This window comes from Mchenga conophoros, linkage group LG17 (genome assembly GCF_057382185.1).
Source record: "Mchenga conophoros isolate Kocher_MC1m ecotype Shallow Benthic linkage group LG17, M_conophoros_male_GT1.1, whole genome shotgun sequence".
NCBI classification, from domain to species: domain Eukaryota; kingdom Metazoa; phylum Chordata; class Actinopteri; order Cichliformes; family Cichlidae; genus Mchenga; species Mchenga conophoros.
This window is the reverse complement of record NC_140542.1, coordinates 16,379,470-16,406,150: the sequence shown is the minus strand read 5'-3', so window position 1 is coordinate 16,406,150 and position 26,681 is coordinate 16,379,470. Positions and strand designations below refer to the sequence as shown.

General features: G+C 39.0%; 2 protein-coding genes and 2 non-coding genes across 5 annotated transcripts; 3 read left to right on the top strand and 1 right to left on the bottom strand.

Annotated features, from left to right (window-relative positions):
- Positions 1–2,399: 2,399 nt before the first annotated feature.
- On the top strand, positions 2,400–2,473 carry trnat-agu (transfer RNA threonine (anticodon AGU)). The gene has a single exon. It is a non-coding gene; the product is annotated as a tRNA-Thr (tRNA).
- A 1,109-nt stretch (positions 2,474–3,582) lies between these two features.
- trnat-agu (transfer RNA threonine (anticodon AGU)) lies at positions 3,583–3,656 on the top strand. The gene has a single exon. It is a non-coding gene; the product is annotated as a tRNA-Thr (tRNA).
- A 2,437-nt stretch (positions 3,657–6,093) lies between these two features.
- On the top strand, positions 6,094–8,714 carry LOC146555245 (alpha-2-HS-glycoprotein-like). The gene is made up of 7 exons (XM_085251786.1): positions 6,094–6,323; positions 6,679–6,789; positions 6,950–7,034; positions 7,612–7,781; positions 7,867–7,983; positions 8,280–8,357; positions 8,464–8,714. Exons 1-7 carry the CDS (start codon positions 6,126–6,128, stop codon positions 8,605–8,607), a joined length of 903 nt encoding a protein of 300 aa, XP_085107912.1. The 5' UTR covers positions 6,094–6,125; the 3' UTR covers positions 8,608–8,714.
- Positions 8,715–9,181: 467 nt separating this feature from the next.
- Positions 9,182–26,554, bottom strand: sass6 (SAS-6 centriolar assembly protein). Of its 2 annotated transcripts, XM_085251784.1 has the most exons (16): positions 26,289–26,552; positions 25,021–25,081; positions 24,832–24,911; positions 24,623–24,727; positions 20,350–20,518; positions 19,919–19,996; positions 19,440–19,559; positions 17,432–17,623; positions 17,026–17,220; positions 16,098–16,187; positions 13,941–14,120; positions 13,481–13,562; positions 11,658–11,767; positions 10,467–10,564; positions 9,615–9,706; positions 9,182–9,358 (listed from the first exon to the last, which is right to left on the bottom strand). In XM_085251784.1, the coding sequence occupies exons 1-16, from the start codon at positions 26,348–26,350 to the stop codon at positions 9,306–9,308; spliced, it is 1,767 nt and encodes a 588-aa protein (XP_085107910.1). In that variant the 5' UTR covers positions 26,351–26,552; the 3' UTR covers positions 9,182–9,305. The 2 variants fall into 2 exon arrangements, with proteins under 2 accessions (XP_085107910.1, XP_085107909.1); XM_085251783.1 differs by having other exon boundaries at positions 9,182–9,706; positions 26,289–26,554.
- Positions 26,555–26,681: the final 127 nt, after the last annotated feature.

Genomic DNA, 26,681 nt, shown 5'->3' with positions numbered 1-26,681 from the left:
TTAAACATAGTTTATGTTCTGCACTCTGAGGAGGTCCCGTAATTCTGTACTTGAGCAGAAGTAAATGGACTGGTTCTTATATAGTGCTTTTCTACTCTGTCTGAGCACTCAAAGCACTTTATACAACTAATTCATTCACACAAGCACTTCTTCTAATTTTAAGTGCTGAGTATCTAACAGTCATACACATTCCAATGGATGCATCAGAGAGCAACATGAGGTTAGTATCTTGCCCGAGGATATTTGGCATGCAGACAAGGAGCAGCCTGGGATCAAACCACTGACCTTCTGGTTAGTGGCTGATCTGCTCTGCCACCTGAGCTACAGCCACCCGAAGAACAGATGCTAGTGTTGAAAAATACTCCAGTAAAAGTTAAAGTACAGATTGAACTTCTTTATGCAAGTAAAAGTGAAAACGTAGCTCCTTGAAGAACATTTCTACCATCTATTTTTATGCAAAGCTGACTGAACCTTGTGCAATATTAATGTGACAATAAAATAATATTAGTAGATAGAAATACCAACTTTATTTCAGTCTAAGTTTTGATTCTAATCAAGGTACTCAGCTTGAATCAGGTAAGCAGAACATGAACAGAGAAAAAGAAGGATTTTTTTTAAATTGCCTACATTATAGAGGGTTACTTTGCCTCTTACCTTTAAATAATAACACAGTTAGCCTACCTCAGTTTGTTTTGTAGTATGTTTGACAACATGGAAAAACATTATGTCAAATATACAGACCCAATATCTGATTTAAACACGAGGACTTAGATGTAAGCTTGAAAATGTCCAGTTTATCACCACTGAGCAGTCCTTACCTTTAAATCTAAGCTCTCTTCCTTTCCTGCCCTCTTTTTTTTAATCTTTCTCCATCTCTGAGTGGAGTTAGCTCTTTCTTTTCTCTTCCTGTGAAATACAGCAGCTAGTCCTTTAGCTAGCAACACACTGTGTGACAAACTGCACAGTTTTGTTTTGTTGAGCTCATAGAAAAGTTGCATTTAAAATTACCTGCTGCTTAAAAAAATTACTGCCTTTACGCTCGCTGGTCTTCTGTAGAGCAAGCTAGATGCTGAAATACGCAACCCGAACTGATGGACAGCTGCAGTCCTTCTGTGTTGTGCCAAAATTCTACCTGCAGAGTATACAAAGTGTTTGTACTTCGTTACCTCTGACTGCATAAAAAAAGGTGAGTGAAGAAGGAAACAGTCAGAGCTTCATGAGAAGCCCCAAGCAGCCATGGCCTATTGGATCCAGGGTCACCTGTTACAGCCCTAACGAGCTGAGTCATCAAAAAGAAAAATTTTAAGCCTAATCTTAAAAGTAGAGAGCGTGCCTGTCTCCCCAATTCAAACTGGGAGCTTGTTCCACAGAAGAGGGGTTGAAAACTGAAGGCTCTGTCTCATTTTACTTTTAAGTACTTTAGTCAGCCTGCAGTCTGAGAGCGAAGTGCTCTAATGGGGTGATATGGTACTATTAGGTCATTAAGATAAGATGGGGCCCGATTATTCAAGACCTTGTACTTGACGAGGATTTTAAATTCAATTCTGGATTTAACATGGAGTCGATGAAGGGAAGCCAGTATAGGAGAAATATGCTCTCTCTTTTTTAGTCCCTGTCAGTACTCCTGCTGCAGCATTTTGGATCAACTGAAGGCATTTCAGGGAGTTCAGTAGGACATCCTGATAATAACAAATTACAGTAGTCTGAAAGTAATAAATCCATGAACTAGTTTTTCAGCTGCACTCTGAAACAGGATATTTCTAATGCTGCACAAACAGCAGAAAGCACTTTTACATATTTGTAACCTTAGTGCATAAAGAATTAGATTTGTCCACTTACATGAACAAATAGGTATCTATTGGATAGACCTTTAACACCTACAGCATGCTCTAATAGCTATAATTAAATATTATGGTCAACAGTATGAGGTCTGAGGTCCAGCAGGACAGGCACAGACATGAGTCCACTGTCAGAGGCCATAAGAAGATCATTTGTAAAGCTGTTTCTGTGATGAGCTCTGAAACCTGACTGAAACTCCTCAAATAAGCCATTCCTCTGCAGATGATCATTTACAGAAGCATTTTACAGCTACAACCTTATAAAGGAAGGTTGGAGGTTGGCCTATAATTAACTAAGACCGCTGGGTCCAGTGATGGCTTTTAAAGTAATGGTTTAACTACTGCCAGCTTGAAGGCCTGTGGTACATACAGCTTAATAACTGACAGAGGCTAATCATTTTTAAAATTAAAACATTAAACTTCCTTGAAAAGCCTTGTAAGATTGGGGTCTTTAAGACAAGTTGATGGTTTGGAGGAAGTAGTTACTGAAGTTAACTCAGTTTAGTTAGGGGAAAAATAGTCCAAATGAATCTAAGGAGCTTGGAAAGAAACGCATCCAGAGGTGCTGTGGCTTAGCTGGTCAAAGCGCCTGTCTAGTAAACAGGAGATCCTGGGTTCAAATCCCAGCAGTACCTCGCTGTTATCTTCTTCTTCTGTTGATGCGTTTGTAATTATCCAGTTAGGAAATTCTGGGAAGTCTGTTTCAAAGTTAAATTAATGGACTGGCTCTTATATAGGGCTTTTCTACTCTATCACTCAAAGTGCTTTACACAACTCGCCTCATTCACCCAAGAACTGTTTTCTATGCTCTTTCTAAGTAACTGCTCCTCTATGAGCAAGCACTTTGGCAACAGTGGGAAGGAAAAACTCCCTTTTAACAGGAAGAAACCTCCGGCAGAACCAGGCTCAGGGAGGAGCGGGGCCATCTGCTGCGACTGGTTGGGGTGAGAGAAGGAAGACAGGATAGAAGACATGCTGTGGAAGAGAGACAGAGGTTAATAACAGATATGATTCAATGCAGAGAGGTCTATTAACACATAGTGAGTGAGAAAGGTGACTGAAGAAGAAATACTCAATGCATCATGGGAATCCCCCAGCAGCCTACACCTATTGCAGCATAACTAAGGGAGGATTCATGGTCACCTGATCCAGCCCTAACTATATGTTTTAGCAAAAAGGAAAGTTTTAAGCCTAATCTTAAAAGTAGAGATAGTGTCTGTCTCCTGAATCCAAACTGGAAGCTGGTTCCACAGAAGATTAGTAGGTGACCTGCTCTACCTCTAGAGTGGCCTAAGAAATTTTATAAACAAAATAAACATGCAAATGTATACCATAAATTATATTTTAACAGTATTGTGTGTGGTTGTAGCTCAGGAGAAAGAGCAGGGCATCTACTACTTGGCAAGTTAGTGGTTCAACCACTATATAATCCAGTTTCTGACTCATATAATCTCTGACCTCAGCAAACACTTTCCTGATTATTTTATGTTGTCAGTCATTTCCAGTCAGACAGCACCATATAGTTATGATGGTTATAGTCCCCTTTAGATTCAAAAAGGATTGTGCAACATTGTAGCCTGTATGTGATTAACAGGTTGCTACTGTCTTTGATATTGTCTCTTGTGTCCCTGAGATTCTTCCTTCACAATGGGTGAAGGAAGTTAACTCAGAAAGTTCAATTAGTTCAGCTAGAGGAAAAATAGTCCAAATAAATCTAAGGAGCTTGGAAAGAAACACATCCAGAGGTGCTGTGGCTTAGCTGGTCAAAGCGCCTGTCTAGTAAACAGGAGATCCTGGGTTCAAATCCCAGCAGTACCTCCCTGTTACCATTTAAAACCACCTTCTTCTTCTTCTGTTGATGCGTTTGTAATCATCCAGTTAGGAAAGTCTGTGTATGTCCTCAGTTATCCAGCTCATGGTGCTCTCCAGATGCTTTCCTTTCCAAGCTCCATAGACTACAATGACCTACATGACTGAGAACCTTCACAGACTGTCTAAACAAATATCAGTAGCTGTACTTAATGAAAGTTATGAATAATTGTTTCTCTAATGGTTAAAATGGTTAAAAGTTCATGAATTAATTTCTAGTCAGCATTAAAGGAATAGTTAGCTCAACAGTGCTCTGACTTTTTATCAGCTTGGTTACAGTGCTGAAGAGAAACCTGGGGTTGTTCTTATCTTCTTCAATCAATGATGAATAGTAAGATGTTCTAGCTTTATGGAGGCTTTTTTTTATAGAGCAACAAACTTTTTATCCAGTCTAAATAAAGATCTTCTAAATGAGTGAGAATCCATTCGCTCCAGTTATCTGCTTTTAGGTGCCCATTTGAGAGTTATACCAGGGAGTCAAATACTTCTGATTTCAGGCTTTCTTTTTCACAGGAGCTACAATATCCAGAGTCTTGTGCAGTTAAAATGTAGTGAGATTACCAAGTGACATCTGCAGGACCCTTACGATTACTGTGACAGTGTCAGACACTGAATGTTTCAAAGTTAAATTAATGGACTGGCTCTTATATAGGGCTTTTCTACTCTATCACTCAAAGTGGGAAGGAAAAACTCCCTTTTAACAGGAAGAATCCTCCGGCAGAACCAGGCTCAGGAAGGGGTGGAATGAAAACTATTTTTTTTGGATGTACGCCACAGGAATGGTCTAAAAAAGAAAAATGTTTACTAAGTGCCTTGCTAGTTGCAAGTAAAAAATGTATAACAAAGAAATGGCTATTACAAGATGTACCAACTTTATAATTGTGGTGGGAAATAACACTTGAGTTTATAGGATGGAGGAGTTAACAGCGTATGTGAATAACAGAGTAAGTTGGTTTTTGTCATGCTTGGATAAATGGGTCCAATACACTAATATACATAAGCCGAATTTAATTCTCAAATTTTAAAATCAATAATCTGGCAACTGGTCACTCCCGATTGTTCAGTGTTTCTCTTTTGTTTATTTTTTTTGCAAATTGTGTTAATCAATACCTGTAACTAACATTGTAAACTCTAAAACTCAGAATTTTTTTAAAAAAAAGATAAGTTATAGTCCCTTTAGATTCAAAACGGATTGTGCAACATAGTAGCCTGTATGTGATTAACAGGTTGCTACTGTCTTTGATATTGTCTCTTGTGTCCCTGAGTTTCTTTGTTCACAATGGGTCACAATGGGTTTCAAAATTCCATTAATACTAAATAACTGGCCCGACTCAAAGATTTGGTACGCTTTTGATGATTATGCTTGTGCTGATAAGAATTATCAGCCATGTTAAGTGGAAAAGTGTTAATCTTTTAGTCCTGTGGTAAATCAACACATCAACACTTTGCCTGTTGATGTAAATAGCAGTAAATTGCATTTACTTTCGCAAACTTTAGCAAATTTCTTTGTATGGTTTTTTGAAATAACCAAATTCTGCATTCTAAATGTGAAAGTCACACAAATACGTTTGCAGTAATTAGTATGCTGACTGGCACTTAAATGGTGCTTTTCTGATGAGAATGCAAAGTGCTTCTATACTTTTCACTTTCTTGAATCTTCATTACAATAGTTTTTTTGTTGTTGTTGTTTTTTATTATTCTTAGTAAATTAAGCAATAAATCTGGCCATGGATGTTTTTTTACCACCTCCAGCTTGATGTAATCCACCTATACTTGAAAAAATGCTGTAGCATTGCTGGGTAAAAGTTTGTCTGAAGCTATTTTGATCTAAAGAGTTCTCTTGGGTCATTGGGTGTAAAATAACAAAAAACTCTCTCGGTGTTCTGGCATTTGAATGAAATGATAAAAATATGCTTAACCTCTTACAACCAAAATAAATAACAAAAAGAAAAGAAACAAAAAAGTTTTATTAAGTACTTTTAAGGGTGTGGAAACCCCTTAAAAGGATAAAGATCCATGTCCTTGTGCCAAACTTAGGATAGAAGTAATGTTTAAACAGCTACCCTGGTTTATTCCAAACACAAATCAAATGAACAAAGTTGGGCCAAATCTGAACTCTTTTCAAACATTTTGATTGTAATGATGAGCAAAAAACAAAATGTAAGATCTGCAGCTGCTAAAAATCCTACAATAACATCCTTCAGTTTAAATATCGACTGTGTACGAAGTGTGATGAAACTGACTGGTTCGGTAAACATTTCAAAATATGCTGAGCTCCTCTGATTAAAGTTCATGTTTGTCTTGTGGTCGCTTCTATTTATTTATCATTTATTTCCTAACCCACTGACATATGTTAACCAATCCACTCTATATAACAGCCCCGTAATAGTGGCCTGCTCCAGTCTTCTCTGCGGTACCATGAGGACGTTACGAGTCCTGACACTTCTTTCGGCAGCAGTCCTGCTTTGCAGCGCTGCCCCAGGTTTGGAGCCACTAACATGCAGTGAAGGTAACGGTCCGGCGGCAGCAGATAAGGCAGTGCATCACATCAATGAGCATAACGACCATGGCTACAAGTTCAGACTGCATGAAGTTCAAGGGAACAGTGTGGAACAGGTATGATAGTAGCAGTAAATGTGCGCATTTGCAGTTCACATTTGAGTATTTCCACTTTGGCAAGAGGAGCAAAGAGATAATAAACAACAAGCGGGACAAAACTTAAACAATAGAAGAGAGTAGAAAAAACAGTAGCAGTTCTATAAAAGCATAGTGAGTGACAAATCCAAGTCCACAATTCTTTTGAAATGTTTTTCTTTTAAAAAAAAAAAATATTATTAATGTTTATTGTAGTTTTCCAAACATTAGCTTTTCATGACAAAAAATCCTTAAAGTCTGTCATGGTGTTCCTGTGGTGATGTAGGAAACTGCATCAGTAAATATGAATGACAGTCTTACTCTCTGCTCTTTCCAGGTTGATGGTGGATGTAACGTAAAGTTGCAGCTGGATCTTCGGGAAACAAAATGCCACACTATCAACCCGAAACCCTTTGAGGACTGTGAAATACGTGGCATGGGAGAGCGGGTAAATGCAAAGCAGCTGTTTGCTTAATCCACCTGCCTGCACTGACTTCATGCAACATTCACCTCTGGTCAGAAGGTGGACGTGCTAATCTGGCCAAATTATGCAAAGTTACTTCAGTGATGTTATGAAATAAAACTGCATTCTCTGTGTTTCTCTGAAGGCAGTGAAGGCCAACTGCACTGTGTTGATGACTATAAAAGATGGTGATGCCGACATAACCAAATATGAATGTGACACACGACAAGGTGGGCTCTCTCTGCATCATAGCTGTTCACCATTTCACTGAGAAGATGCTACTGTAGATATGATCAAATACGATCATTTTTGATTACTTGTTACTCCAAGGCTGTTGGTCTGCCTGTTCAAAAACACACTCGATGTGGCCAAAGACAGACTTTGGCCAAACTTCCTCATTTTTCATAATTTGTCATTTAAGTTTGACTGCAGATAAAAAACAGCATTTGTAAAAGCAGTACACTAATAGCAAATATTAAAACTGTGGCATTAAGTTTAGTTTAAAAAAAAAATGCTTATTTAGAATTTAAATCATTTAACATGTCTCAAAAAAGTTGGGACAAGGGTGACAAAATACTTTGTGTGTAACGCTAAAAAAATACAATGAAGAAACTCACGATTGAAAAATAATTTCAAACAAGCATCCTAGTGAAGAGGAGTCTTTAGGAAGTAAACATGGGGAGAAGTTCATTATCTTGTGAAAGACTGCAAGGGAGAATATTTGACAGAAAACGCTAAAGAGCCTCAGCGAGTGACTTTTGGAATCCTCTGAACGTACACTCAGTACAATTCTTTGTGTGTTTGCAGAAAAAACTAACTTGGAGATGGTACGCATCTGCCCTGACTGTCCTGTGCTGCTGCCTCTCAACAACTCTGAAGGTCTCAAGTCTGTTCGTGAAGCGACAGCAGAATTCAACAAGAACACCAGTAACCAGCATTACTACATCTTGAAGGAAGTGGGGCGGATATCAACTGGGGTACAGAGGATCCTTTTCTTCCTCCCCCTCTTTGTGAACTCATAAGATCAGTCATTGTTTAACTTTACACTTTCTTTTCTTGTAGTACATAATGGGATTAGGAATGAACTACTATCCTGAGTTTGCACTTGTGGAGACTCATTGCCCAATGGGCTCTAGAATCATAATTGAGACATGCATTCCACTTTGTCCTAACAGAGCTGTAAGTACAACTCATACACTTCAGAAAATCCTGAGCCACATTTTGATATGCTGTGTACTAAAATTAGTCAAGTGTTTAGCTGTGTGTATTCAGTGAGATCATGAGTACCACATCCCATTAAAATTATATCACAATGTTAAAGAGTAACAAGCGATTTACTGCACAGTTGTAAGAAGTATTAAATCAAATACAAACAATACAGATAACCAGCATTTCTAATCCCTAAATGACAAATACCTTTTTTATGGCTTATTCCTGTTAGTTCTCTCATTGTATATATCCTTCCTTTTTTAAAGCGTCATGCTTTCTGCCGTTCATCTTACTCCAGTCAAAATGGACTCCTGTCCACTGAGTGTGATTTCTATCCTGCAGAGGTGAGACCAACAGCAGCTTTGCAATAAATTTCCTTTTTTATGGCAACTTATTAAGAAACGACAACAAAAAAACAACTCTTGCATTTGTTGTCTTTGTTCTCAACAGAACACCACTGCCCTTGGGCCTGGTGAGAAGGAGCCTGTCTGTGGCCCCCCTCCACATGCTCACGACCATGGTTGTGGCCCCCCTCCTGACCCAGCTCTCCACCCTATTTGCCCCTGGCCTCTTCCTCACCGCCCACACAACTAATCCAGAATTAGCTGAACATTGCCAAATAAAGAACATGGTTGTTCTGCATGCAATGTGCCAAAATATAGTGCATACAAAATAAACCATCGAGGTGTTGACTACTTGAAGCTGGAGTAAGCACAATGATTGTTATTTCTGAGAATCAGCAGACTCAGAACAGCAGTTCTGAAGTTTGGTTTGATTTGGCATCTATTTAATTCCATTATGATGCTGGCAGCAGCAATGATGCACTCAGCTATGGGCAAAGGTATCAAATGCGAATCTATATGTACAATGGTTGGTGTATGGTTCACATTTTGTAAATTGAAGGTAAGCTGATTTGAGGATAGAATATTACTAAACACAAAAAAACCCAGCAGAAAGCACATATTTTTATTTTGGACATTATACTAAATGCGATATTGGATCAATTTTAAGATATCCAGAAATGAAGTGAGACTGGAAAAGTTGTTTATTCAAGAGTACACTGTATACAGTAAAACACAGTTTGGGGCAAAAACATAAGAAAAACAGAACAATTTTATTTCACATACAATAATACATTCTCAGTGATCACTAGAATTAACCATAAGAATCACTCATTAAAACAAATTTATTTAATGCAACAGTAGCAGTTTTGTACAAGAGCCGAAGACGTGACTTGATGGTTTTAAGTCCATTTCCATTGTAATCTTTCTGCAGATCCTGAAACTTCTGTTTTATGCAGAGAAGTAAGCTGAAGCTATAGATGGCTTTGTACTCTGAGGAAACTCTGAACACAAAGCAAGCAAACAGAATCAAATTACTGTTACTTATTATCACACGCATTCAGCATCTCAATCAAAAAAACAATTTTTTCTTCGTATTTTTTTTTTTTAAAGGCACCTAAATTAGCGTTGTTGCCCCACAGATTTACTGCTGCATCCCAAAAAAAAAAGAGTTACACTACTAAGCCATGAAATGAAAAACTTGACGCACTGAAATTAATATGTGGTAGATGCTGATCTTTAAAAGATGAGCACTTTTACCTCTTTGACGTGGATTAGATGAAAGACCATAGATCGAGATGCAATCATCTCTCTTCTCAAAGTACTTCGAATCCAGACCAGCAGAGTCTCCACTAAGGACAAAGAGAAAACACAAGCCTGAGGAACACAAAATCACTTTGCATTCCTGACCAAAGAGACATATTCACAATGAACATTTAAAGCAAACAAACAAAAAGAGTTTGTTGTTCTACCACTGGTATTGTCGTGGAATCAAAATCATTTTAAATATATAACTGCTGTAAATTGCATACTGCTATAAAGAAACACATTTATCAGCCTGGATAGAGACCTTAAACTTCTTCCTTCCCTGCTAAAGCAAGAGAGACAGCTATAATGATAGGGAAGTGTATTTCATTTGTACACAAAAGTACAATATCAGACAGAAATGGACCAGATAGTATCTGTAGCAAACTTTTACAGGAAAGTTAGTGAGATTTTGTGCCTATACCTGCATAAAACAGTGCTTATTATTCAGGTGAACACCCAGGTACCTATAAGAGTCCACTATCTCAATGTCCACTTCCTGGATTTTCACCGGTGTAGTGCTTCCAATTAGTACATGACCTGCTCTGCCTCCTGAGCTAGACCCAACCCATGTCTGAGAAGTGCACTAAATTCAGTTATACTAACATTTTTTTCTTTATATTCACATTTGATATGAGATTAATTACAATAAATGAATACCAATAAAAAAATAACATATATCAATAAATGTGTCTAAATACTTCCATTACTCAAAGATAATACATTTTATAAATTGCACAGTTTTACTTTGGCTCATTTGTCTTTGAGTGTAATGTATACTCAGTCATACTAAGTCAACAAACTCACATCTGTCTGTTTGATGACTTCCCGAGATGCTCATCAGTAAGATTGATCCCAGCAGCCGCCATGGGAGATACAACAGGTTTGGCTGTCTGAGGATAAAACTGAAGTGCCAGAAAAAATACAGAGATATCTTCAGGTGGTGTTAGTGCTGTTGATCTGCTATAATGTGCAAACATAAGACTGTTGCACAAAGACACAGTGAAGCCCCTTCAGACCTCTCTACTTCTCCATCAGCACTCTGAAAGCAAACTGCTGCTCACTGATCATCGCCCCTCTTATTAACTTAGCTTCAACAACTCTTTCCCTTGGCGCAGCTTTCTCTCTCTGTAGTTACTACAGCTCTTCACCTGCTTTCTTAAACATTTGTCCCAGTACGCTACTTCTCTTTCTCAGGCATCCCGTCATTCTCTAAGCTTATGTTAAACTAGACGTGATTGTTTTGAATTGATTATTTCTTTATTGTAACAATGCTTCTTGTGAATAATGCATTTGTTGGTCAAACCCACGAAAAACCCACCAAATCTTTTCTGCATTTATTACTTCCAGGGTGGATTATTAGGTTCATAGGCTCATGTTGATGTGTATATTGTTAAATGACAATTCGTTTCAGGTCATTTAATGGAGAAGTTCGAATCTAATATAATGAATAGTTAATAAATTACTGTCTTCTGTGCGTAATTAAGTAGCGTACAAAAAAGAATGGGATGCCATCCCATATAGGTGTGTGACTGAGCAGGTGACCGGCATAAGGAGGTGGTGCAGGTGGTGCCAGGCTGTTGTGGCTGTGTACGGTCCTTCCACATGCTACTGAGGCCCCTTTTTGTTGAATGAATAAATTGCTAAATGCCGATATGTCTCAGACTTCAATCACCCAATCTAATAAATGTGGCGCAACCCACATGCCCAGTGCTGCTGTTCAACCTGCAAATGCATTTTTCTCACACACCATTTAGTGTAACAGCAATTACACAGGCTTTCCAACAATATAACATTTATTGCCAACAAGCATTGCTTCAAGAAAGAAACTGACCAAATTGAAATTTTCTTGCTTTGCCGTCTCTTACTGCCATAATCTCTCACTCAATGACACAAAACATATTTATATTGAGCTGAATGGCACAATAGGAATGAAGCTTGTAGTAATATCTAAGAGGAAGGATGAAGAATAAACACCATCAGTATGTTGTCACCTACCCCAAGTCCTGCTGTTGTGGTTGAGACTGCAGGATTCTCCAGTGATTCCAGACCCCGTGCTTTTCTGGACAGCTGCTTTTCATTTAGCTGCTTGTTAAGCCAATTTATAACTGTGGTAAAATGAAAATAAACACACTAGTAAATGTGCTACACTTAAATAGCAACTTTCATAATGTGAATGAGATTGCTATTCACAATACAAATTATTTGTCATTCACACATTTATCAAGGCAGCCAAGGCAAGGAGCAGATACTCACAGTGCATCTGGAAAGAATGTTTTTTATGTTATGACTTATTCAATAATGGAATTAATTCATTTTTCACCTCAAAATTCTACAGACAATATTCCATAATGACAAAATGTAAATCAATTTGTTGATTCATGTATAAACAGGGACTCAGAAGGAGGCAGACGCAGCATCTAAGGGGATGGGTTTTGGAGAGAAGCTGCAGAGAGGCGTGTAAGACAAATGAATCTCTGTTGCTTTGTCCCAACCCATCATGTTCTGGGGGTTTTAATAAATTTGTCCAGATTTCTAGAAATGAGAGCTCCTCCATCCACAATGGGGTGGATGCTGTCTAAAAAGACCAGATTTCCCCTGAATCCTCTTTGTCCTTGGAAGTCATCAAATAGAATCTGAATACTATTTTCCAAGGCTTTCAGATCTCTCTGACACCACTTTTATTCTGTTTTAGCTATTCTGGTCTTCTCATTGGATGATGTTTGCATGAGTATACGTATACATGTATTTTATGTTCACGTATGTGTGCTTGTGTACATTTTTAATTCTTTTTTATCATATCATCCCTCTGTTCAGCCCTTTGGCCGACACTTGATGTCTTTTAAATGTGCCATTTAAATAAAGGTGACTTGAAAGTTTCCCAATCATCTTTAGAGCCCACTGATTTTTTACTACTCAGACAGCCAGCAATCAAAGGGAAATAAGTGCCTAAAAATGTCACTCCTGGTCCGATTAAGGAGGGTACCAGAGAAAATGACTAAGCCCAAGATTGTTTTGGTAAAGTTAGTCCCCAATTCAATATTCATTTAGTTACCTTCGATTGATGCAACCAGGTGTCATTACTGTTGACGTGAATTATAATTTTACAAAATGTACATTTAACTTTAACCAGCAGTTTAAAAATTTCCTTGAATGTCACCTGCTCTGGCCCCTGGAAGACAACTATGTCTTTTCAAGGGTCTGAAGTGAGGTCAGCCTAAGCTGCAAAAAGGCTACATTTACTACAAGTATTGTTATTACAAAAGGAGGCAGAGGAGTAACTAAATATCTGACACACTGAGCAGGAAACTGCAGGAGGGACAGGTATAGAGGCCATGCTGCTAGCGAGTTGGCTACAAGCTAAGCTAGGCTAGGCAGGCAAATCACTGTGAATACAATTAGCGGGTGAATCAACAGATTGTGCTTTGGATAAAGCTCACGAAGTTTACACTAAGAAATAAGATGCTATTTAATTAATCTGGCTAAGCAAAGACATAGTGTTTCTTCTTCACTCATCTATAGTTTCCCCTTCCCCCCCCCCATCTCTCTGCAGATGGCTGAGCCTGGTCCTTCCCACTGTCATCAATTTCTTGCTAATGGTTGTGTGATTGTTGGTGTTTCTAATATTGCCAAATCACAACTGTTGTTGTTAACGAGCGCTATATAAATAAAATGTAGTTGTAGTGTACGTCGCCATATGGAAGTGGACTCCATAAACACTGATGGATTGAGAAGCTTTGCTGGATTTGTAAACCTTAACGATTTTGAAGACATGAAAGTCAGTTTTCAGAGGGTCCATTGAACAGGACTAGCTTCCTTACCATTCTCATTAGTTTTCAGCACTTCTTTGGTTTCATTTAGCTTCTGTACCGTGGCCTCCAACTGCTCATTTAATTTTAAAATCTGAAAAATAAAAAGAATATTTTGCACTGGTTGTTATTCTTGTCAGGAACCTGAGGCTACATTTCACACAGGCTCACCAAATCTGGACAGCAGAATATTGGAATAACAACGCCTGGTCTAATAAGTCTCAATTTCTGCTCTGACATTTGGATGGCAGAGACAGAATGACATGAAAGGACGGATCCATCTCGCCTAGTATCGATAGTTCAGGTTGTTATTTTATTTTATGCTCACTTGCATTTAAAAGGACACAGTTCACACAGTACTGTACTTTTTCTTTTTGTATTTTTTTAAAGTACTTGTACTGATTTACTGGTTTGACTGATGAGATCTCCTTTACTGCTTTACCAAAAGAAAAGGCTTCAGTCTGTGACATACCTGTTCTTCCTTAGTGTTGAGCTGCTGCTGAGCGCTTTGTAGATCCTTTTCAACACTCTGAAGTTTCTCTGAAGTTTCCTGGAGAATCTTTTCCTGCGACACTGTCACAGTGTTTTTGACTTTTATTTTTCCTACTAAGGTTCGAACTTCTCCTTGCAGCTTCTTAATGATACCGTTAGCCTGTATGTATAAAAGAAAAAAAGGATAGATCAAAAAGAGGAGTTGATCATTTTCAAAACTCACAACTTCTATTTTTTCCCTATAACAGAGATGCAGTCCGTTCACTTTCTTTCCAAAGCAACCAATATCAGTATAAGCAACACCCTATAAAACAGGATGTGGTTCACTGTGTAGGGCATTCCTGCATATTGCTCATTTTATACTACAGTGGTTGTGCCCATTTGCATGGGGAGAAAAGTTCTCAAGCTTTGAAAACATGGTCCTGTGTAGTCCCCCCCAAACTAAGTAGGCTGAATGCTGTTGGGTGAGAAGTGAACCAGAAAAGGGAGTGGTGCACGTCTCTTGTTCTGGAGCTTACAGGGAACGGAAGAAGCATGAAAAACATCAAAGACCAGAAAAGAGATAATGAAAAGCACACGTAACAGCTACAGGGGACACGTCTTCATTCTTTTCAGCGCATCTGTTCATCTGTTATAACTTTGCTCTTCTATGCAGCTGGCTGGAAGACCATCAACAGCACAAACAAGAGTCGCCCACAGCTACAACCATCGCCTCCAACTGGCTCACTGCAGGTAGATGGGCTATTCATTGCTCCCTACAGGCTGCGAAAGCACTGCCAAGGGCTGGAACTACCATTTATTTTAGTAATCGAGTATTCTATCGATTAACTGGATAAAAAAATACTTTTTTCTTGTTAATGAGCAACAATAAAGATTTTAAAAAGAAAAAACAGGTCTTTTAAGTTGAACTGCTGATTGTGCTTTCTAAAATGAAAACCAGTGTTTTAAAGATTAACTGCATTCATCTGTCAAAAAATGTAAAATTAATTTTTAATTACATTTAATATGGCACATAAAATTACATGGAAAACACAGAAATACTCTCAATTACAGCCAAAGGTCAAAGTCAAAGGGAGGTTCTCTGACTTTGTACTGTGACTCATAAATAGTTATTTATATTTTCTGATTATATGTTATATCAAGGAAGACTGAGTTATCATTTATTAAACAGCATTATTATATAAAATTATCCATCATCCATTCTCTATCCCAGCTACCATAGGGTAAAAGGTAGGGTACACCCTGGACAGGTGCCAATCTGATGCAGGGCTAGCACGGTGGCGCAGTGGTTAGCACTGCTGCCTCACATTCCTGGGTTTAAATCCACCATCTGGCCACTGCCTTACTGTGTGGAGTTTGCATGTTTGCCTCATGTCTGCATGGGTTTTCTCCGGGTACTCCGGCTTCCTCCCACAGTCCAAAGACATGCACAGGTCAATCTGTGATTTTAAATTCCCCACAGGAGTGAATGTGAGCGGGGAAGGACTAAAAAGAAAGTGTAAACTTCATCCTACTCCTTTTTGAGCACGTATATATCAGAGATATTAGTAGCAATTAGATTTTTTTCTACTTCGTTTTCTGTTTAAAATATATTTCATTATTTAGATTTACATATGTGAAATAAAAAAAAAACAACAACCTTAAAACCTCCATTCAGATGCATGTCTGAAATCTTCTCCAAAACCTTTTATATAAAAGTCTTGAGTGCTTGAAATATAAAATACAAAACAATGGCTAATGACTGAGACGCCCAGAATGGCTACCCGAAGACTGGAATATCTTGATCCCAAGGATCCCCAAGAATGGATCGGTCCCAGTACCAAATACCAAGGAGCAAAAACACCAGCGACTGGTAGACAGAGAAGTCACTCGAGAATGTAAGACTAGACTGACGAACCTATGCACTGCCAAGACCCCAATATGTGGAAGGTCAAGGCAGCAGTGGTCCCCGTGCTAACCGAGGAGGCACTTGAGGCAGTGACCCCAAACTGTGCCAGTGGTTCCAGCAGATCCCTAAACAACATCAAAGATCTCTGTCTAGAAGATATAGCAAAGATTCTGTGCTCCAAGGCCCAAGGACTCGAGCTTGAAGGATAAAAACTGTGAGTTTTGAACACAAACACACAAACTGACAAACCTTTATCAGCTCCTCAGAAAGTGATTTCACCGTAGCTTCAAGTTTTCGAATCTGAAGTTCCTTACTTTCTGCATTTTCTTCCACTGATTCCTATAACAAAAAGCAAGCTGGTTAAAAATATCAGAAGGGCAAAATTTTATTAAACAAACAAACAAAAAACAAAAACCTTGAAGGCTTGATGAACAATCCTGATTTAAATTTGGCCTCCATCAGGGTAGTCTTCTGCTGCACCTCTTCATTTTTAGATAAACCCCTGGCAACCCCTCGTGCAATGCCATGTGTGTAAGTCTAAAAACAGCAGCTTGTCAACTTGAATTTTATTTTGATGAACAAAGTTTTTGTAGGCGATTCCAAAAACACATCTACCTTTCAAACATGCTGTGTTTGTTAGTATGTTGCAGTTGTTGCATGTTCACTTCATTTCAGGTTCTCTGCGTCACATGTTCTTCCTCAGATGCCTCCGGACATCACAACCAAATACCTCACTTATACTCTCATAGTAAAAAAACAAAACAACCCCGAGGCATTCTCGGGGCTTTGAGACCGTATACCAAGTCTTGTCACCAGTTATGACTTCCAACATAAAAGTTGGACCAGTCTGACACAGATGTTTATTTTCTGCATAACAGTTAGTTAGCAGCAGAGTTGGTAGTGGATGAGCGATGAAACATTTCTCCCACTGAAAACACAACGTCCAGACGAACAGAATCAACCTTTTGGGATTTACACACCTGGATGGTTGAGCGCGCATCAAGACAGAAGGATTCATGAATTAAACTGAATTGAAATTGAATTGCACAACACTGACATCCTGAGTCTAACCATTCGTCTGTACACGGTGACTCCTGGTGACTTCCTATTCATAACGTCATATCATTTCTCTCATTCTGAATCCTTAATGCCCCCCTGTCCCCGAGGGCTTCCTTACCTTCTGCTGCTGAGTGGCTTCCAATACTTCTTTGGTGCGGTTCATCAGCTGATCCTTATCTTTGACCTCCTGTTCCAGAACAGCCACTCTCATCTGCATCTGGCTCACCAAACGGTCCTTTTCATGGACCTCTGCGTCCAGGGTGCTGTTTTCCCTCCTGAGAGACAGGACCTGCTGCTTTAAATGCTGGCATTCCTATATGAAAGAGAAAGAAAATAATCAACAGCATTCTCTTGCTGTGGGGAGCTTTCAGCACGGCTTCCGCTGCCCCCATGATAGGATGATCTACAGAAGATGGACGGATGAAATTTATATCTGCTGCCAATACACAAATTATAATAAAGTTTCAAACATTAAGAGCAAGTCACCTGGACGCAATAATTCCTCATCCTAAACATTCACTTACCTCGTCTGCACCAACTAGTTTAATCTTCAGGTCTCGGATGGCAGACTCGTTCTTGTATTTCTTCTCAGTCAGTTCTCTGCACGAGGCCTCCAACTCTGTCAGTCGACTATTAAGCTGATGGCTGCTCTTTTTATGAGCAGTCTCCAGCTCCTGACGAAGCTGCTCTGTCTGCTGCTGAAACCTGCTCTGTAACTGGAAGACAGACAAACAATCTCCAACCATTTCTGCAGGGCAATCTTTAGCTTTGCTTTTGATCCCTATAGTTTCAAAGGTTCCAAATAAATGACTGCTTCCACGAGACTGAGCTAAGAACAAAGCCACACGTGGTTAATATTGTGTGACAGGGTTGTTAACTATGCAGAGGATAGTGTTAGTAATTTGTATGGTACGACCCACAAGCATAGACTAAGATTTACAACTGTGTGCAGTGATTTGTGTTCTACTTTTGAGGGCTCACAAATGTGTGCTCCGATCCACAAACAGATACAAAGAAATCTGATCACACGGAAAACAACATAAATGTGCACACATAAACCTGAATAAATCCTTCAGTGCTTACGAATCTGAAAATACATGTAACAGCCCTCTCGCTCACTATTAAAAAATTTAATGCATGTGAACGAATTGCCTGAAACGCACCGATACCACACTGCATGCCCACATGAGGTTTTGAGACAAATTTCACACTGTCATGCAGAATAGAACAGAAATATCCTTTATTGTCCCTCATTGGGGAAATTCATGTGTTCCAGCAGCGTGGAAGTGGCAGGCAGAAAGAGCTTGAGACAAAAAGCTAAGTATATAAAATAAAGAACAAGAATAAGAGACTGTAGAGGGCAAATTTACAACATAAGATGTCAATGAATATAAGATGCTTTTAAAAAACTGTGTAGAGCGATGAAAAAGCGACTTCTACACTTTATATTTTAGTCGCTGAATCAACATCAGATTAAATCTACTACTACTAATTGACACTTTATTCAAAAGACCGATTAAAACTAGTTTAAAATTTGCTGTCAAAATTAACAATGCAAACATATCACTGCACACACTTGTAAATCTTAGTTTAAACTCGTGGATCACATAGTACGTGTTTGTATCACTTTTAAAGGTTCATTTCTCCCACTTTACATACAAGAAGGTAGTAAATGCAAAACACAACTAACAAAAATGTAGCATAAGCTAAGGGAGCTAATCTGAAGTTCCATGTTAATGTCACAGTAATTTGACCCTGACTAGGTCAACCTCGAGCCCTACAATAACCACACAAATATTTACATCGCATGCTTTTTAAGCACTTGCCATCTAAAATATGAGCTGACTTGTACGGAAGAGGAATAGGGCCACTGGGGGAAAAAAAGTGGGCACGTCTCTCTTTTTTTTTTTTTTCTTTTCCTGAATTCTGAGATTAAAGTCAGAATTCTGAAAAAAAAATTGATGAAAAAGTCAGAATTCTGACTTTTTTTTCTCAGAATTCTGAGATTAAAGTCAGAATTCTGAGATTAAAGTCAGAATTCTGACTTTTTTCTCAGATTTTTTTTCCAGTGGCCCTAATCCTCTTCCGTAGACTTGCTTTGAACAATTATTTTTAAGTAATTTCATGAATTATAATGATTTAAACTAATAAAGTTTAATAGATTTGTTTTCCATTTTCTACGTTTGATACGTTGGCATAAAGAAGTACAACAAAGTACTGAGTAATGTACACACCATAGTACTCTACAACTCAAAATTGAAAACCTGGAATCTAAACAAAACCTTGTAACTTTTTAGGAAATAACATTTTACTTGTGTGACTATGTTTTTTTTAAACAGATCACAAATCTGTGGAGAGATGCTCTTTCTCCAAATATGTTTTTTTAGCTGCTCTTTGCTCCAAGTCAGGTAAAATAACTTCTATCCTGCCGAGCTTCCTTAGACACGGCGCTGTGCACAGCTTGTTTTGACATTAATACCCATATTAAAAACATAGCTGATGAATTTGTGCTGATTAAAAGAGAAGTCTTGCCTCCAGAGCCTTGTCTCTCTCCAGCTGCAGCTCCTGAGAATGAAGGCTGGACAGCGAGCTGGTCTGAGTCGTCCACTCTGAGCGTAGTTTGTCCAACTCTTTGGTCTTCTCAGACAGCGTCTATGATCCACATATGATCACTTGTTCAGCTGCATGTTATAGTTACATAGAACACACCGTGGACAACGCTTTGTGGAACTCTTTTTAAATGTTGATCTGATAATTACAACTTTGCAGATTCCAGTTTTCCTTGCTATATTTGACCGCATACAAAATAATTGTTCAACTTTTGTTTAATAAAAAGAAATTACATGAAAAAAAATCAATAAATGGGCAGTTTATTAATAAATAAACTGAAATTTCTATTAAAGAAAAATCACAAAAGTTTCGCTTAACATTAATTGCTGTAACGCAAGAACTACTAAACTGAGTACGTAAGTAAGCTGTATCATATCTTAAAAAATAAAAATAATGCACACCTGTTGAGCATAATTCAGCTGCCTGGTCAGATCATCTTCAGTCGTCTTAAGCTTCATTTCTAGGGCATGCTTCTCTGCCTGAAACAACAAAAAATGACACAAACATGACAAAACCTGTTAAAACTCAGTTTTGCTCTGAAAAACAAAATAATTATTTGACTAGACAATTATATTCAAACAAATGTTTTTATATAATATATATACGTTGCCTTCAGCTGATCAAACTAAACTAAAGCTAAAATACAAGTAAGCTTGAAAACATGAAGCCCACCCAAGCAATACAAGCTCCCATCTTTGGGATTAACAACTACACTTAACATGTACATGACAACGTTTTACTTACATGAACTAACATTAAAATTTGGTATTTATTTAAAGGGTTGTTTTTTTGATGAGTGGCATAAAGTATGAAGAAGCTAAATGGAACCAACCTTCAGAGAGGAGAGACAAACTGCCAGGTAATCTTTAACCTCTTTGTCAGAAGCTTGAGAAAGTCGTAAAGACAAGTGGTTAAGGTGCTTAAATGCATTTGTCTCTATGACACTGAAGTTGGCGGGACCTTCTAGCACTGGAGACTGACATGACAAATGAAGAAGAAATCTGTGGAAAGGACAACAGTTAGTCTGTGCAAAAGGGTTTAATTTATATCTTTCAAATTACTAAGTCAGTAGGACATATTTGTAATGTTTTTAAATATTCCAGTGATACTTAATGATGAGCATAGGGACGTGCAGCAAGCAACTTTATCGTTCACCAATTTCAAATTCCAAGGCTCACCCTCACCTTTACTACAGAGTCCTCTCCCCACTCTACTACCTCCCTCGCTTCCCCCCCTTCCTGACACCATGACACCCCCCTCCTCCAATCCCTCTCTCAGCAGCAAGACATCTCCCCCCCTCCCCTCCTCCCAAACATCTCCCAGTGTCACAGTGGATCAGGTCAGGAGACAACTGAGGAAGCTTCGCCCCAGAAAGGCAGCAGGCCCAGACAAGGTGTGTCCTAGGATGCTAAAGGCGTGTGCTGCTGAACTTGGGGAGCCGCTACAACGAGTCTTCAACCTCAGTCTGCGACTGGGGAGAGTGCCCGCCCTCTGGAAGACATCCTGCATCGTCCCGGTCCCCAAAAAGAACCGGCCCAATGAGCTGAATGACTTCCGACCGGTGGCACTGACGTCACATCTTATGAAGACTCTAGAGCGGCTCTTCCTCAACCTCCTCCGACCACAGGTACAACATGCCCAGGACCCACTACAGTTTGCATACAAGGCAGGTGTCGGAGTGGAGGATGCCATCCTGTACCTCCTACACAGAGCCCACTCACACCTGGATGGGGGAAAAGGCACGGTCAGGATCCTGTTTCTTGACTTTTCCAGTGCCTTTAATACCATCCGGCCCTGTATGCTTCAGGAAAAACTGAACAGGATGGAGGTGGACCCCTGCCTGGTGGCTTGGATCTCCGACTACCTCACCGACAGACCACAGTACGTCAGGCTGAAGGACATCACGTCTGACACAGTGGTCAGCAGCACAGGAGCACCACAGGGAACTGTGCTGTCCCCTCTTCTCTTCACCCTGTACACCTCTGACTTCTGCTACAACTCTGAATTATGCCATATTCAGAAGTTTGCAGATGACACGGCCATCATGGGGTGTATCTGGGATGATCAGGAAGAGGAGTACAGAAGTCTGGTGAGGAACTTTGTCGCATGGAGTCACACAAACCACCTGCAACTCAACACCTCAAAGACTAAGGAACTGGTTGTGGACTTCGGGAGGTCTAGAGCAGGTCCACTGCCGGTTCAGATAGAGGGGGAGGAGGTGGAGGTGGTCAACAAGTACAAGTACCTCGGGCTGTGGGTGGACAATAAACTGGACTGGTCATGCAACACAGAGCACCTGTATAAAAAAGCCCAAAGCCGACTGTACTTCCTCAGGAGGCTGAGGTCTTTTAACATCTGCAGGAAGCTCCTGAGGATGTTTTACCAGTCGGTGGTTGCTGGAGTACTTTTCTATGCTGTGGTGTGCTGGGGGAGCAGCACAGCAAAGAAGGACTCATCCAGGCTGGAGAAACTGATCAGGAGGGCTAGCTCTGTGGTCGGCATGAAGCTGGACACTCTGGTGACAGTGGCAGAGAAAAGGACATTAAAGAAACTGATGGACATTATGGACAATGCTGGGCATCCTCTGCACACGGCCATAAACAACCAGAAGAGTCTGTTCAGTGACAGGTTGCTTCTCCCCAAGACAAGAACTAACAGACTTAAAAACTCCTTTGTCCCACACGCCATCAAACTGTTTAACTCCTCTCTGGAGGGGAGAGGGAGGGGAAACAGGAGGACAAAGGAGAGGGGAACAACTAAGCTGTAGTGCCTCTTCACCTCACTGTACAATACTTTTTGTAAATAGTCAACAGTGCAATAGACTCAATACTTGAAATGTGCAATTCACTTGTATTTTTATTCCTATTTATCCCCTTCATATATTTTATTAGTGTGAATGCTTGAAAAGCATTCACAGTATTGTTCTTCTAATCTTTATTATTCCATTTTATTATTATCTATTCCGTACGTTTTTTGAAAGCCTACTCCTTCAAAACCGTTCAACTTAGAAAAACCATTCAAACACCATTAGATTCCTATTCTTTTGGACATGATTGCTTGTATTTTTCTCATTTTTAACATTTATATTTTTAATTTTATTCAACTTTATTCAACAAAAATTTCCCATGTATTTCAATGGGGAGACCCTTCAAATTCTCATTCAACTTACTCATTTTTAAACTCTTACTACTTCAACATACGTTCACATAGAGCCACCATTCAAACTTTAAAACGAAGACAAGACATTCAACTATTCAACTTGTATTTATCTTTTCAATATCTATTATACTTTTTCTTCAGTTCCAGTTTAAGTTTCATGATGTTTTTTCACCCGTTTCAAAATTTATAATTGGTGTGTATGGGACGGAATGTTGGGGCTAGAGTGAGACAGCTCAACTGCTAGAGTGAGAGGAGCAAAAAAATTAATCTTAAAATCTTTTTTAAAACTGCTGCTGTGTCCGCAGCGTTTGCTCTACAGGTATGATTTTACCCTCAAAACGTAGCCATGGCTGTCCTCTTTCATCCAATGTGTTTACTATTGTCCTAGGTGTTACGGTTCTTTCATAAATGTCACCAATGCACAGCCTCCTCCCTCCAACTCTTCCATAGACTCTAATGTTAAAATGGCTCAGAAGGTTCGTTTGAAAATCAGAAGAGCATGGTGTCTTTACACTGTCACCACGTCCATATAATAAACTCCACAGGCATGAAAACTGAGAATTTGGTAGACTAGACATGGCTGTCGCTCACGGTGAAAGAATTTTGTCAGTACGACTTTTACTTTTCATTTGGGAACGATTTGTTTCGGCCTGACTTTTCTGTTCATTTTAAGCAGCAAAAGTGAGGCGCATGTCTGTGTACGTGTGTATGGAGCCATTGGGTGCGGTCACTATAGCAACCAGGCTCACACCTGCCTGCTTAACGAGCTCTGCCTGCCACTGTACCAAGATTCATCTTAAACACTTCTCTTTCAACTGCTGCTGTGTCCACAGTGTTACAGCCATCATTTTACCCTCAAATTGTCGCCATTATTGTTCTCTTTCCAACACCGTATCTTTCAAAGCTCAGGCATTTAAACTTTTTAAACTGTGTGGATCAAAGTGGAGGGATCACATTTGAGTCATTCAGTGATTCAAAGAATATGACCTTTTAATATTCTTTCAGATGTTTTCTGACTCTAAATGTTCTTTTCTCATTTCTTAGGGTTTTCTAATTTACATTTAAAACATTTTCAGTTTTTTTCCAACTCCTTCTGTGTAACCTTCAGATTTTAGCAGTTCAGCACCTTTGTTTTCAGGTTAAATTCGTTTTTTTTTTTTTGTTTTTTTTTAATCTCATTCAATATTTTTAACTCAAAATTCAGCAATTAATTCATTTCAGTGCATACATTCAGATTCAAGCATTCACACTGCAGTTTCTTCAGAAAATGCACTTTCTAGTTTATATCTGTCTCTGTATTTATATAAGTGTGTGTGTGTGTGTGTGTGTGTGTGTGTGTGTGTGTGTGTGTGTGTGTGTGTGTGTGTGTATATATATATATATATATATATATATATATATAAATAACATTCTGTAACTGTAACTTCTGTCGGTGCTGTGCTTTTTGGAAACCGAATTTCCCAGAGGAACCCACCCGAGGGATTAATAAAGTTCTATCTTATCTTATCTTAGAATCGTGTCTACTTTTATCACAGCGTCACTTGAGAAGGGATGACACTGGCTGATAAAATACATTAATTTTTTTCTCAAATATTTATTTATTGCTTTTCCAACAACATTTTAACCAATAGGAAGAGATAGTTCAAATAAAACAGAGGAGGAAATTAATTTTTTTTTTAAATTGAGTGTATAATAGTAGTGTATGTACATCGTGTATGAACAGTGTTGGGGAAACACATAGATCTAGTTATACATACTCTCCCATGTAGATCATTCAGATATTATTACAGAAAAAAAATTATATATAGATAAGTAAAATAAAACAAAACAACCCCCCCCCCCCCCCCCCAAAAAAAAAACAACAACAACAACAAAAATATATTTATGGCATATATTTGCTTAGCTTATTCAAACAGTGTGATGTCATGTGTTGGTTTTCTTCATACCTTGGACTGTCTGACGTTTGTTCGGAAATGCACAGGTTAAGCAGGTCAATAAACTTCTGAGGAAATGATGCAAAATCGATCAGTAGACCCTGTTGGACTTTCAAGCTACACAACAATTCAAACACAAATGACATTAGTTAATATTGAAGATGCTTTGTCCCTTAACTCTAACACAACACACTACTTCATACAAATCTTTTTACACTTACCTTTGGAAATCCTCTTCTGATATTGCAAGGTTGAAGAGAAAATATGGATCTATATCATCTGTTATCCGTACTAGAAGATCCTAATGTAATATGTAAAGAACAGGAAATGTTAAATGATATAATGTAAGTGTAGTGTAGTATATAGTATAGTTCTCTCTTTATTTTAAAACGATAAAACGTCCCACTCACTCTTTTGTGCACTGGACTTGTTGTCAGCTGAAGTTCAATTGTGACACGAATATTTGCTTTTCTGTAAAATGAAGCAATTAAACATGATGTTTGGTGACTCAATAAGTCCTATGTGAACTTGTATTTCAGTGTTCACCTCATTTCAAAAATCCACGAACAGAATAAACACAGGAATATGAAAATGTTTCATTTTCCCATAAATGTTTGCAAAATACACTAACACTTGCTTCTGATTCTGCAATGCTTTCCATGCAGCATTCACAAAGGCTCACTTACCCTTATGTGAAGTAACTTATGAAGGCTGCTAACAACATTAGCATGTCACCTGCCTTTACCTTTCAGTATGCCAAAATATTAAAACACTGTGCTGTTAGCACTAAGTGTCCGCCCTTCATTTTCATCTATGCCAGTAATCTTTTCCTGTGTCTAATTTACCATCAGAACTTCGCTGGTACTGCTGCAGTGAACATTGCTGTCAGAGCACCATCTGGTTCAATATACAGATGTGTTCTCTCACAACTGTTTGTGTATGTGAAGCATAATTGCACACTTGTACAGTAAAAGAATTTTGAATGGTTACCAAAACCCAAAATGCACAAAAAAAAGTTCTACTCTGTTTCCATTATTGTGTATATTTACATTACAAGTATTCTGACAAAGACACATTTTTGTGATTTTGTCTCTGTAACCCACCAGGGTGGATTTTAAATCAAACAATCCAGATGCACCTAAAGTGAAGACATTTAGTTTTAATTCAGGGGTTTACCTGCAGAAACTGCTTAGGACACACAGCAGTTTGCATACATAGACTGCCGTTTTCAGAGGCTCAAACATAATTAGACAAGCTAAAGTCAAACCCACGGACACCACTACATGTTGCCTTGAGATGCTCTGCCAGGCCTCCAGCTGTTTGTCTCTGAATCTCTCAGCGTTGTCTTCTGTAACTGAAAAACATGCTGCTGGGTTGAGAACAGCCGACTAACTTTACCATTCAAGAATATCCCATTTCTTTGCCTTGAGAAACTCTTGGATTTGCAGTACGCTTTGCGTTATCATTCATTTGATTAATATTAACGTGCTTTGCATTAGTCTGTGCAACACGTTTGTTTGTTTTCCCCGGTTGGATTGGACCGACAGCTGTTTGCCGCAGTCAGGATGGGGAGGTTTCGTGTGTGCCGACAGAATAACCGTAATTATTCTTCTCGTCAGGTGTAACTTCAAACCAAGCTGTTTAAATAGTGCGTCCGTGTCCGTGTGCACAGGCTTACCTTTCCTCGCAGTCCCTGCATCTGACATTAACCTGCAACACTTTGTTGAAGAGCTCCTCCATGACAAAAACCGTCTTTCCCTGCGGTGCCGCTGTGACGAGTCAGAACATCGATCAACGTTAAAGGTTCGTATATCAGAGTATTTCTGAGTGATGCTGGTTTTCATCAGTCAGCTGGATCAGTAGTGTTTGGTATCTTTCAATTTGGCGCTTTTCAGGCGCCAACCGTACAAACGGAACATATGGTCCTTTTTTTGTTCTACGCTTTAATGGTGGACGGCAGACATGAAGCCTGGTACCGACACCGCCACCTGCTGGCCACAGTGGAAACAGAACACAGCGACCCACACGGTGATAGTGTGATACATTTCATTTAGTTTAGTTATAATGATAG